Here is a 13,295-nt window from a genome sequence, read left to right on the forward strand (position 1 = left end):
ATATATATATATATATATATATATATATATATATATATATATATATATATATATATAATAATCATATAAATGACCGATTGTGATTTTGACTGTGTGACCGGCTCAGTCGAATCATTAAAAAGATCAGACTCAAAAGAACAACACTACTTTATGATCGCAGTCTTAATCCGGACTCAAGCAAGTTTTATTTGGGACGTGGCTGAGAGATTTGTTTACACCGATTCTTTGAGCCACCGTCCCAGTGTTTTCCCTCTGACGGGGCAACACTCCAAGACTACATTTCCCATGATGCAATGCTCTTTATTCTCCGTCTTGGCCGACTTCTCCCTGCCTCCACAGGCCAGAGGAGGCTGAGTTTAGGGAAAGTATCGACGTTTATGCATGTCAATCAGCAGGAGCCGTGGGGAGTGAAACTGGAGGGAAGGTCGACGATCGGGACGGATTTCTAGTCCAAAAAGCACTTCAGTGCTAATGCGACCATAATGTTTTGGAAAAATAAGGAAAAACTATATATATTTTCAAGGAAACTGTTTTGGTTTACTTTGAAATAAGGTAATCAAGCAAAGCTTTCACTACGCCGAACTTGGCGAGTATCACTCGCTGCCTCGTTGCATTTCAGCTGGAAAACAGCGGATTATTTACACAGACAAAGTGTGCCAACTAAAAGAGGGCTCAACTACAGACGGCTATTGCTGTGTTTGATATATTCCTTTCGCCAGAAGAGAGGACTTCATCCAGAGGAGTTTGTGTCGCTGTCGGGGAGCTCTTCCCTGTGGACGTGCTGGAAACCAGGAGGAGTGACGGTATTTGTGTTTGTTTCAATAAACGCACTGAAAACACTTGGGCGCAACTTCCACCTCATGCTTTGGGACTTTGGTTTCATATGTTGCAGGTTGGAACACGAAGCTTAAAGCGCGTATTTTCCTGGAAGGTAAGAAGAAAATGAGCGGAGGAGAAGTGGTGTGCTCGGGGTGGCTCAGAAAGTCTCCACCTGAAAAAAAGTTACGGCGTTATGTGAGTAACGTTTTAATCTTATTCAAATGCACTGACAGTGTTGTAACCGCAGGACTGTTGGGGCAAGATTCATGCAAATTTAGGGTAGGATTTCCAACAACCGCAGGTCAATCACTGCTCGCGATCTGTCGGTTAAGTTTTTTTTTATTCGTTCAAAAAAATGCTGACGATCCAGGAATAGTTTGAAAACGGGATCGGCTCCTCAGAACTCTGTGATTGAGTGTGTGAACGCTGTCTGTGTGTTCATAGCACTGAAATGGATGTGAAATTCGCATGTGCAAAATCCTTATTTGTGGCGTCTTGATCGGTTCTTTAGGACACACCTACCGGTGTTGGGAGAGAACTTTTTTTTTTGTTTAGTTTTTTAAAGGAGCATTAAGTGTTTTTTTTTTTCTGATTAAAAGCTTTACACTCAAATTAAGAGCATTTTTGAGAAATATCACTTAATAATGTACACTGAGACTCTCACATGCCAGTTTTGTAGAAAAGGCTATTTTCTTCTACATGGAGTGGGTCGCCCCCTCATGGGCTGCGCCATGTTGACATCACGTGACATAGTTGATCAAGGTACAGAATAATAATAACAACAAAAATCGTGTTTGCTTAATATAGCACTTTTAGCTAGAGGTTAGGGTGTAAACATACAAGTAGGCCTGCATATAAATAGTTACAAGCGCAAACAGAACACAAGGATGGTCACTCAAAGCAGACAGAGAACTTGTGGTAGTCTTGTCAGTGAGGTGCAGCAACTAGCCACCAATAACAGGCCAAGAATCTTTGGAATTGAATCCAAGAATGTCCATAAGTGGATGCATGTTGTATGAGATGGGGGAAACATAGACAAAAAGGAACAAAACAAAGTGTAAGAAACAGAACAAACTTCATGCATCCATTGCAATAGGAGTCAGTACAAGTCCAAAGTGTCTGGTACAGTTGGAAACGATAAGAGCCAGCTGTGCATAAACCTTAGTGATGTTTATTGTTTTAATGGAATGTGGCTTGACCCGCAGAGACACCACTATCATACATCGAAATCTAAACATGTTTATGTTCAGTTAACTCGTGCAAAAGTTGTTAGCAACATTCTTTTATGCAAGAAACTGTGACAGTAATTTGTTGGCAGTAGGCATGGCTCTTTTGAAATCTAATGACAACCTTTAAGTGTGGTTCAAGCCGAAAGCTATTGTTTATATGCATCAAGGTTGCAGAAAACAGTGCTGGTATGGATAGATTAAATTGGAATTTATTTTAATGATATCATTTGCACTGCTTGCACCAATGATTATTACATTGAAGGCTGGTTCCTTGATCTGTGTATTTTGAGTGTTTTGTATGAAATATATTGTCACCTTACATTTGCAAGGATTTCAAGGTGTTTCAAATATTTCACCAAATCATATGAAATGCATTTGTTTGCTGCTACTTTAGTTGCCAAGACAACTGAACCCCTAACTCTCCATTCTGTCTGCACAGGATGACTCAATGCATTTAGTCATTCACACATTGTATGTGTACCATGGGGTCTTCCCTTCCTCTTAGTGGTAATATACACCAATAATCTGTAATGAAATCACTCACTTACAGCTCTGCCTGCTATCGAGCCCCAACCAAACATGTTACAAATCTCCTTCAGGCTCATGTGATGCTTTTTTTTTTTTATTGGATTCCTTTAATCTGGTATAGCTCTGCTAGGAACATTGCTATTGAATTCATGTTTTATCTCATTGTGCAATCAGTAACACGGTTTAGACTCAAACAGCCAAGTATTTGGCATATTTTGCCATTGTTTAGAAGGAACATTCGAATGGCAACTATTGCATTTGGCCTTGTATGCACAGGCTTGAGAGACGGGGTGTGATTTCACATGCTTTGGGCTTCCAGAGTAAACGGTAGTCTGTTGAATGTGATGAACAATATTGCATGGCTCCAAATCTAATTCAAATGATTTCTGAGCTCATCCACACAATGCTATAATAAGATTAGATCCAGGAAAGAACAAGTGCTTTGTTGTAACACACAATGTTCTCAAGTAATTTTTAAATTTCCTCTTGCTTGAGACACGTTTAAGCAAAGTGATTGTGGAGAAAAGCCTTTGTAGTTGTTTAGTTGGTTTTTAGAATGAGATGAGAAACTTCCTTCCCCTTTATCCCTCCTTTCTTGTTGCAAACAGTCTAGGTTTGCTGTAGTTTTGAAGTGCCGTCCTCAACATTAGTCTCAGTCTGTTTTCTGGTGCATGAAGGTGGAGTTGTCTCAGTGTTTCACATGTGGCTGATTAGGACCAGACTGTTTTTATTGGAGCCGGGTGGCTACTAAAATACTTCTCCTCAAGAGGAGCCCCATGCCAGGTGTACGGGCCTATTAGTGATACTATATCTGTTATTGACCAGTTATGCATTGATCAACATCAATTTTAGATACATATTGCAATTCCTTATACTGTGATTACACTGAGAAACTTCAGATAACCCTGTTATTTTTGTTTGCTTCAGATGACTTGTAGACATCCTCCAAAAATGTACACTACCATTCAAAAATTTGAGGTTCGTAAGAGTTTTTTTTTTTAAGAAATTGAGAAAGAAATGTTTCTTGAGCAGCAAATCAGCATATTCGAATGATTTCTGAAGGATCACGTGACACTGATGAGAATGGCTGCTAAAAATTCAGGTTTGCACAATAGAGAACTGTTTTTTTTTTTATTGTAATGTTGTTTCACAATATTAATTTTTTAGCAAGTAAATGCAGCCTTGGCCAGCATAAAACTTTAAAAGCATTACAAAATCGTGCTGACCTCAAATGTTTGAACAGTAGTGTTTGTTGTTCTAAATCCATTGTTTATTAGCCCTCATTCTGTTCCCTCTTATGTCTAAACCAAATGGAGCTCTTCTTGAGTCTTTAAAAGAGTTTTTAGGTAGCTTATGTCCTATTCATGATGGGAACACTTCTGAAAAATCAGAAAAGACATGCAACCAGCAGCCTCAAAACAGGATCCACTCTGTTGTTTTATAATTAAAAAGATGACTATCATTTGCATCTGAACCAGCTGGAAATTTGAATGCTTTGAACATGTTATGTAATCATTACAGTGGAAATGACACAATAGCACTTTGTTTCATTATATGAAAGATCTGAGATGGTGTCTAGCTTCTCACGAGAAGTTTTTGCATTTTATATTCTAAATCATACTGTTATAAGGACTAAAAGAAAACAGTAGATCAGCTGATTTTTCTGAAAAATTAATTGCACGTTCTCTGAATCCTCTAGTGCTGCGAAGCTTTAAGCGGCACAGGGTCAAAAGTCTGATGTGTTTTTGACGGTTTGGCAACAGTTCAAGAGCAGAGCAGATCATTTGACTCGACTGTTTAAAGGGAATGTTCTTGATGGCTCAAAGAGCACAGTGCTTTACTGAGGGTCGTCTCAGACAAGTAACTAGCTACTATAACAGAAGTATAATAAAGGGGGCTACCTGAGTATAAAAAGTTTTTTTTTTGGCCTGTCCATGCAAGACATGTGACTGGTGGCATCAGAAGATCATAAGTTATTACTCCCCACAATAGCCACACCATATTCCTCAAACTGGACTATGACGTGAGTTAAAAATGTCCCCGTCGGCTCATTTTTTTAGTGTCTTAGCATTTTCTATTTGGCCTCATCCTCTCTTCTTTGTAAACTTCTTCTTTCACACCTTTCTCATAATGCTTGGAGAGACTAATTGTGAAAGAGCCAAATGAAGTTGGGAACACATGTACGGTACAGTAATGTGGCAACTCAGATTAAAGCCTGGAGTGTTAATGCTCACTTCTGCTATTGAGACTATTTAATCTCATGTGATTTCTTACATGGAGCTCATCTAGATTGTACTTGCTTATGTATATTTGTATTTTTTAAGGTCAATTTCTGTTTAAAATGTTATTGTGTGTTTTCAAAAACACTTAACAAAATTCACTTTGAAAGGATATGCGTATTTAATCAATTAAAACCAATCAAACGTTCTTGAAAATCAGAATGCCACTCCCCCTTTATCTAGTAGCCAATCATTGTTCATGTAACTTAAACCTACTGGCTAATTAAAAATATAGGGTTTAGTGCTGTCAAGTCGATTAATTGAGATTAATCGTGATTGATTGCATCCGAAATGAAAGTTTTTGTTTATATAATATATATATATGTGTGTGTGTGTGTGTAGGGCTGCACGATAAATCGAAATGAAATCGAAATCGCGATTCGACAGAAGCTGGGATTGTCATGCGTATCTTTCAGTGAAGCACGGTTCTGTGATCAGCAGTAAATCTCCATCCATCTCGCGCTGAAACTCCAAATACGCCTCGCAGAATAAACAGAAGATTCAACTGCTTTCATTGATTCAACGTGACTAATAAACACACGATTATGACAATATATGGTTTATCTGAGTTATTGTTATTATAAATTTCATTAAAATAATGTATATTTATAATGCAATGCCCTTAGCAGATCATTTGACTCGACTGTTTAAAGGGAATGTTCTTGATGGCTCAAAGAGCACAGTGCTTTACTGAGGGTCGTCTCAGACAAGTAACTAGCTACTATAACAGAAGTATAATAAAGGGGGCTACCTGAGTATAAAAAGTTTTTTTTTTGGCCTGTCCATGCAAGACATGTGACTGGTGGCATCAGAAGATCATAAGTTATTACTCCCCACAATAGCCACACCATATTCCTCAAACTGGACTATGACGTGAGTTAAAAATGTCCCCGTCGGCTCATTTTTTTAGTGTCTTAGCATTTTCTATTTGGCCTCATCCTCTCTTCTTTGTAAACTTCTTCTTTCACACCTTTCTCATAATGCTTGGAGAGACTAATTGTGAAAGAGCCAAATGAAGTTGGGAACACATGTACGGTACAGTAATGTGGCAACTCAGATTAAAGCCTGGAGTGTTAATGCTCACTTCTGCTATTGAGACTATTTAATCTCATGTGATTTCTTACATGGAGCTCATCTAGATTGTACTTGCTTATGTATATTTGTATTTTTTAAGGTCAATTTCTGTTTAAAATGTTATTGTGTGTTTTCAAAAACACTTAACAAAATTCACTTTGAAAGGATATGCGTATTTAATCAATTAAAACCAATCAAACGTTCTTGAAAATCAGAATGCCACTCCCCCTTTATCTAGTAGCCAATCATTGTTCATGTAACTTAAACCTACTGGCTAATTAAAAATATAGGGTTTAGTGCTGTCAAGTCGATTAATTGAGATTAATCGTGATTGATTGCATCCGAAATAAAAGTTTTTGTTTATATAATATATATATGTGTGTGTGTGTGTGTAGGGCTGCACGATAAATCGAAATGAAATCGAAATCGCGATTCGACAGAAGCTGGGATTGTCATGCGTATCTTTCAGTGAAGCACGGTTCTGTGATCAGCAGTAAATCTCCATCCATCTCGCGCTGAAACTCCAAATACGCCTCGCAGAATAAACAGAAGATTCAACTGCTTTCATTGATTCAACGTGACTAATAAACACACGATTATGACAATATATGGTTTATCTGAGTTATTGTTATTATAAATTTCATTAAAATAATGTATATTTATAATGCAATGCCCTTATCACTGCTTAAATACTTTGAAATATTTTGCGTGCCTTATTCTGTGTAAGAAGCCACATCATATCACAGAAGTATTTATTTCAAACACTCGACTGACGTTATGAAGTGAGCTTGGAGTAAAAATATGTTATTAAATGTGGTATTTTCACATGCTTTCAGATTGAGCAGCATTTACTTCACAGAGCCGTAGTTCACTGAGAAGCTATGCAAACAGCTGTCATTATCGCGAACGATTTCTTCGATTTCATAATCGCGCAATAAAATCGAATGCGCATGACAATCGCATTCGATTAATCGTGCAGCCCTATGTGTGTGTACTGTGTACTCTGTACTTTATATGTATATATAAATATACACACATGTATATATTTAAGAAATATTTACATGTATGTATTTTCATAATCATATTTATATATGATTTGTTATATATTACATATATTTCTTAAATATGTATGTGTGTTTATTTATGTATACATATAAATGTGCATAGTACACACACATATTATTAATCGATTTGACAGTACTAGTAGATATATTTAAAAATTCTTGGCCAAAACCAATAAGCCAGATCATTTTCATGTTATGTCTGATAAGTAATAATATTAAAACTATATACAGTTTTGCCTAATAAATTAAAAACAAAATGCTGAAAACTAAAATCAGTCATTTGAAATGCTACAAGTAAACCTATTATTACATTATAATTTACAGTATAAAAAAATAATTTTCTTTGTGAGATGCGATGGCTAACATTTTGTAACAAGTGTTATTAAAATATATATATATTTTTTAAGAATCAACTTCAAGTGAGTGGTAGCTATTAGGGATGGGCATTCCAAGCAAAAATAATATTCGAAAATCACAGGGTATTATTCGATTATTATTCGAAAATCACACCCCTCCCCGTATGCACACACAAACACCTATAAACGGAGAGAGATGGAGAGAGACGGGATTCACGCTTTCAATCTATATGATAAACGGTTTAATTCAGAATATAGGCTACCTTAACTCAAGCCATATAATTGTAACGTGCTGAAACATATTAATACTGGCACTTATTAACATAACAGTCCGTCGATTAGCATAAATGAACTGCTCATAAGGCTAGGACATTTCCATTTTAAAAAAATGGAACCCCTAAAGGGAATAGATAAGAGACGGAAGGAAAAATATTCTTCAATATCTTCTGTCACAATTATATCGTTGGGTAATCATACTGTATATAAACTGCGGGCATCAGGGAACGTTATTAAAATGCGGGGCAATTAAATCGCTTTTGAACACATCTGATCATCGGAAAACATGGGGAGATTTTTAAAGGCAATCGCACAACCTATAATTAAATCAACTAATCGAATATTCGAAAATCGTGACCCATGCCTAGTAGCTATATATCTCTCTCTCTCTCTCTCTCTCTCTCTCTCTCTCTCTCTCTCTATATGTATGTATGTATGTATGTATGTATGTATGTATATATATCCGGTTAAATTAAATATCCAGTAATCCTCTATTGACCAGTGTTGAAGAATAAATAATATATTGTGCATGCCTAAAAAAGAGAGAAGCTTGTCTATGTCATGCCCAGACTTCCTGTTTCAATAGGAAATGCCCACACAGGACAGAAAACTGTGCTTATCGACTTATTTCAAGAGGCTTTCATGTGTAACAGTGGTATCGATTAAAATATGTCCCACTTACAACAATGTGCACCTTTGTGCTTACTGTTGCTTTTTCAGTTCTGCTTTGCAGTTGTCTGTTTCTGAGATTGTGAAATTGTTTATTGTTAAGTAGTACATAGCGGCTTTCCACAGTGCAATAAGCATCAAGGAAGATTAAGAGGTTGGCGCAAAACGGGGAAAGAGAGCCAGAGGGAAAAAATGCAGGAATCGAGTGACTTGTGCAGCTCAACCTAATCAAGAACACACTCCACCCTTCTGTTTTAATGCAACTCAGCAAGCCACTAGGTGCTCTAAGCATTTACAAAGCACAGTGAGCTAGCAAGCCATTAGCAATGCCATAGGCCTACAATGGCTGCCCTCGCTCACTGCCTACAAGCATGCAGTTGCATTTTAAAAGCTTGCTGTGCTGAATTCAGTGGGGTGCAGAGAAAAACAAAAGAATAGTTCTTTACTTAGCGGTTGAATTATTTCTTTTAGTCGGGATTCATTAAATCTGCTTAGGTGGGGGAAACATAATCGTGCAACTTTTTGCTGAAACAAACATGCACAGAGAACAGAAACAAACAGTGCTTGTGGCTGGGGTTATCGGCTTAGCTAGGTGCTGGTGCAGACATTTTTGCTCATTTGTTTTCTCTGTCTCTCTCACTTTCTTCCCCTCCCCCTCTTTTTGCCGATTCTCTCTCCCACCCCGGCTGGTCATTTGTGTCCAGAGTAGTTCTGTCAGGGCTGAGAGGGGCCCTGGTAATGGATTGCCTCTGCTATCAATTATTAACTGTAACAAATAAGAGAAAACCTTTTGCAATATTAATGTGCTTCACTCCTACCCAATATAGCTTTTCAATAGTGATGGACTGAAATTAAAATTCTTGTTTGAAATCAAAAATTCTGGACACACTGGGCTGAAAACCAAAACTGAAAATGCTAATTTGGAATTAGCTTTTGTTTTGAATGACTTGCAAAACAAGAGATTATGTTGTTTCTTTGACACTATTATAATGTGCATACATTAATATTACACATAATTTGCCAAAAGAATGGTATGTTTAGTAACAGAAGCTTCTCTGCCTTGGAAGATGATTCCTCTTTTTGGTGCGTTGCATTTGACGTTGCATTGAAAAGCCTCACAGCAAGCAGACATTCTTTATTATTGTGCCTTACCAAGAGGGTGACTGTTGTATGTTAAGTTTGGCATGGGGAAATGCAAATACACACTGAATACAAACTAGTTTGTTTGTATTTTTCTGCGAGAGCCTCACCACACACAGAGTGTTAGCATGGTCCAGTTAGCTCCTGCTGGTAGATGTCGAGTTTACATCATCTGGCAACTAAAAGCATTTTCTTTTCATTGATAACCATTCAAAGTATTCATTCAAAGTTGTGCAAAGTTTCAACCATTCAAAGTTGTGCATTCTGAGGAAAACTTGCTTTTTGAAAGCTGTAATGAAATGTTTGCATTATAGAAGAAGTGCCCAAAGTTGGCCTGTGTTGATCTTTGATTCGGCCCACAGTTCCAAATAATAACAAAGGAGAAAAATACAGTGAAATAAATCAAGAATTAAAGGGATAGTTCACCCAAAAATGAAAATTCTGTCATTAATCACTCACCCTCATGTCGTTCCAAACCATAAGCCTATCGTTCATTGTCGAAACACAAATTAAGATATTTTTGATGAATTCCGAGAGCTTTCTGATCCTCCATAGACAGCAAGGGTCCTTGCACGTTCAAGACCCAGAAAAGTACCAAAAACATCGGCAAAGTAGTCCATGTGACATTAGTGGTTCAATCGGAATTTTATGAAGCTACGAGAATACTTTTTGTGTGCAAAGAAAACAAAAATACCGACTTTATTCAACAATGAATCTCCTCTGTGTAGCGCCATTTTGGAGAGTATCCACTGAACGTAAATAACGTATGCTGTTCTGTGTCAGCCGCACCACATACGCTCACACGGTTTACGTTGTTGTTTACGTTCAGATCAAAGCACGCGCATACATTGTGATACTGTCCAAAATATCACCAGGATGATGTGGAGGAGATGAATTGTTGAATAAAGTTGTTATTTTTGTTTTCTTTGTGCACAAAATGTGTTCTCGTAGCTTCATAAAATTCCGATTGAACCACTAATGTCACATGGATTACTTTGCCGATGTTTTTGGTACCTTTCTGGGCCTTGAACGTGCAAGGACCCTTGCTGTCTATGGAGGATCAGAAATGGTGATCGACCGATATTGATATTTTATTACCGATACCAATTATTTGCATGTTTATGTGCCCGATAACCGATATGCAGAGCCGATATTTATTTACTGTTATAAAGTCCATGCTTCACTTTGGTTTTTCCTCCTTTCAGTCATCTTAAAAATAAGTGTTGAAAATTTGCAGTCTTTCATGTTAAATTTAATCTTCATATTACAACAATAAAAAAACATTTTATTTAAAGCATCAGCAGCAACACTAATATTAACAATAAGCAAAATAAATGTAGAAGGTCTAATGTTTTCAAATGGAGAAAATAAATAAATGAAAGGATTCATATCAACTTCATTTTAAACTACAGTTTTAGTAGGTTTATAAGCTGTTTAATAGGCTAAAGCGTGAAGAATAATTCACTGGATAATGTTAATTCACTGAATAATATTCTCTGGAATATTGAAATATACCAAACAAAACATCGTATTTTATTGCATTTCTCAACTGGCATGTTATATCAGAATTACTAATAATGTTTTTGTCGTTCTAGATTATGAAATGCCTGCTGACAGCGCAGTTTATCTATGCATTTACACAGAACTATACTCAAACTGCGATCACTCGTGGAGATAATAAATAATTAATTCCCATAGAGTTGTATCCATTTAGATATTTATTAGCTAAATAATGGTTATATAGTAAATGTTAATACAATTTAGGGTGTTTTAAACAAGTGGTTCTTGTTAAAAGTTTCATGCGATGGCCGTGCTGGAGCATTTCCTGAGCATCAACCCGGTGAGTGAACAGCAATATGAAAGCGGCTTCACGAGACTAATGATGAGCATAGACAACAGACAGAGAATTAAATTTAGCGTTTTTATTTCCAACATACGCTCATTCATGGCTGTATTATTTAACTCATGCTAAGTTACGTCTTTATTGGGACAGGACTTGACGGATTATTTTACGTGACTCCGTGAGTTCATCTCTTATTTCTTCGAGCCCAGCTGCATAAACTGCATATCAGGCATTTATGTAATACATCTAATTTGTGCATTACTGGCTGTTATGTTAAATAAAGTTTACTAACTACAGTAAATCAAGTACCTGTGCACGCCGTTGTTGTTGCCTTGTTTCCCCTCAGATGCGCTGCAATGTTGATCCTGCGCACAATTCTCAAAACATCCACAAGATGGCTGCGTTTATCGGTGAATCCGATATTACAAAACCGATATCCGATTATTGTAAAATGCTTAAATATCGGGAAAAATATCGGTAAATCGATACATTGGTCGATCTCTAATCAGAAAGCTCTCGGAATTAATCAAAAATATCTTAATTTGTGTTCTGAAGATGAACGAAGGGCTTACGGGTTTTGGAACGACATGAGGATGAGTAATTAATGACAGAATTTTCATTTTTGGGTGAACTAACCCTTTAAGAAAAAATGGATGTAAAAAAACTATTTTCACTCAGAAATTGCTAGTAAATTTCACAAATGTTTAGAAAGAACTGGCAGGTAGCATATTGAATTGAACGTGACATTTTGAAGTAGAAAGACTGAAATAGCATTTTTTGTAAAACACAATGTTTTATTTACAACTTTGAAAGATAATTTTTTTACAGTGTAGGGAAAAGCATGCTGTTGAATTTGTCAATCATCAGTATCTGTTTGTTCCATTAAAATTTTTCTGGACTCCTTTTAAATGGTTAAATTTTAATGGTATTAATAAAAAAACATGTCTAATGAATTTAAATCATGAAACTTAAACAATTTAACATCAATTTATCAAAAGTTTAACAAAAATTACGTTTAGTGCCCTATGAAATGTTTTATTTTTTCCAACCTTATGTTTTATTGTTACCAAATTCTTATTTAGCATGTCTAATTATTTGAAAGCATAAAAACATGTTTCCTTTATTCTTACAATAGCCTTATGATTTTTTCCTCAGAAATTCTGTGTTGTGTATTAAAATTTTTTTAAGGCATAAAACAGTAATTTAATCCATCTTTTAATTAATGAAAATTAAACATAGGAAAATAAAGGGGATTTAATATTACAATTAAAACATTGAAGAAATATTGTATGATTATAACTTAAAAATAAGGTTTTAATAATTTTAGTAGTAGTAGTAGTAGTAGCCTATTACATACATTCTACTGAACAATATTAATGTACTTCTGCCGCAATGTCTTCAAGTTAAACCAAAATTTTATTTTGACGGGTTGTCGTGAATAACTTAAATTTTTTTGTGTGTATATGATATGAGGATAGTTTTACTCAAATGAAACAGTAAAATGCTCATGAAGTGACTCGGAGCAGTTCTGGAGATGTTGTTCATGTATTTATGTCCTCATTAGTGAGACGGCAGACGTCAATATCACTAGAAGCATCACGCGTGCTTCAATGCGAGTTGTAAACAAAACTGCGCGTCTGCGCCATTCCTTAACACAGACACGCATAATTCATATTTAAATAGTCGTTTTGCGGCTTAATATTCACAAATACTAGTGGGAGTGTGCTAGGGATGGGCGATATGGGCTTAAAAATATATCTCTAACTTCTGATATTTATTGCGATAACGATATCAATGACGATAATTTAGGGAATCCTGTTTCTTTAGAGAAAAGTATTATCTTTCCTATTTTTACCCCAAATAGGGTGTTGTGAGCATTACTGAGTACACACTTAATGTAATGACTGTTTAATTCATACTGGAAACCGGAGGGCGCCCTTGTGCAGAAACTCCACATATGCATAGTAGAAATAATGCTCCAGGAAGAAGTATCCAGTGATCGCTGTAGCTGAATAAAA

The 13,295-nt window shown here is 36.2% G+C and overlaps 1 protein-coding gene across 4 annotated transcripts in view; it reads left to right on the forward strand.

The window, feature by feature from the left end:
- The first annotated feature begins 351 nt into the window (after window positions 1-351).
- Window positions 352-13,295, forward strand: part of gab1 (GRB2-associated binding protein 1) — a 112,589-nt gene continuing 99,645 nt past the window's right edge. For all 4 annotated transcript variants that reach the window (XM_016231858.1, XM_016231865.1, XM_016231868.1 and 1 more), the window contains exons 1-2: window positions 352-803; window positions 893-1,014. In XM_016231858.1, coding sequence (XP_016087344.1) covers window positions 943-1,014 — 72 coding nt within the window. In that variant the 5' untranslated portion in view covers window positions 352-803; window positions 893-942. The remainder of the gene's footprint in view (window positions 804-892; window positions 1,015-13,295) is intronic.

Source organism: Sinocyclocheilus grahami, unplaced genomic scaffold, assembly GCF_001515645.1.
Source record: "Sinocyclocheilus grahami isolate Dianchi unplaced genomic scaffold, SAMN03320097.WGS_v1.1 scaffold17.1, whole genome shotgun sequence".
Taxonomy (NCBI): Eukaryota; Metazoa; Chordata; class Actinopteri; order Cypriniformes; family Cyprinidae; genus Sinocyclocheilus; species Sinocyclocheilus grahami.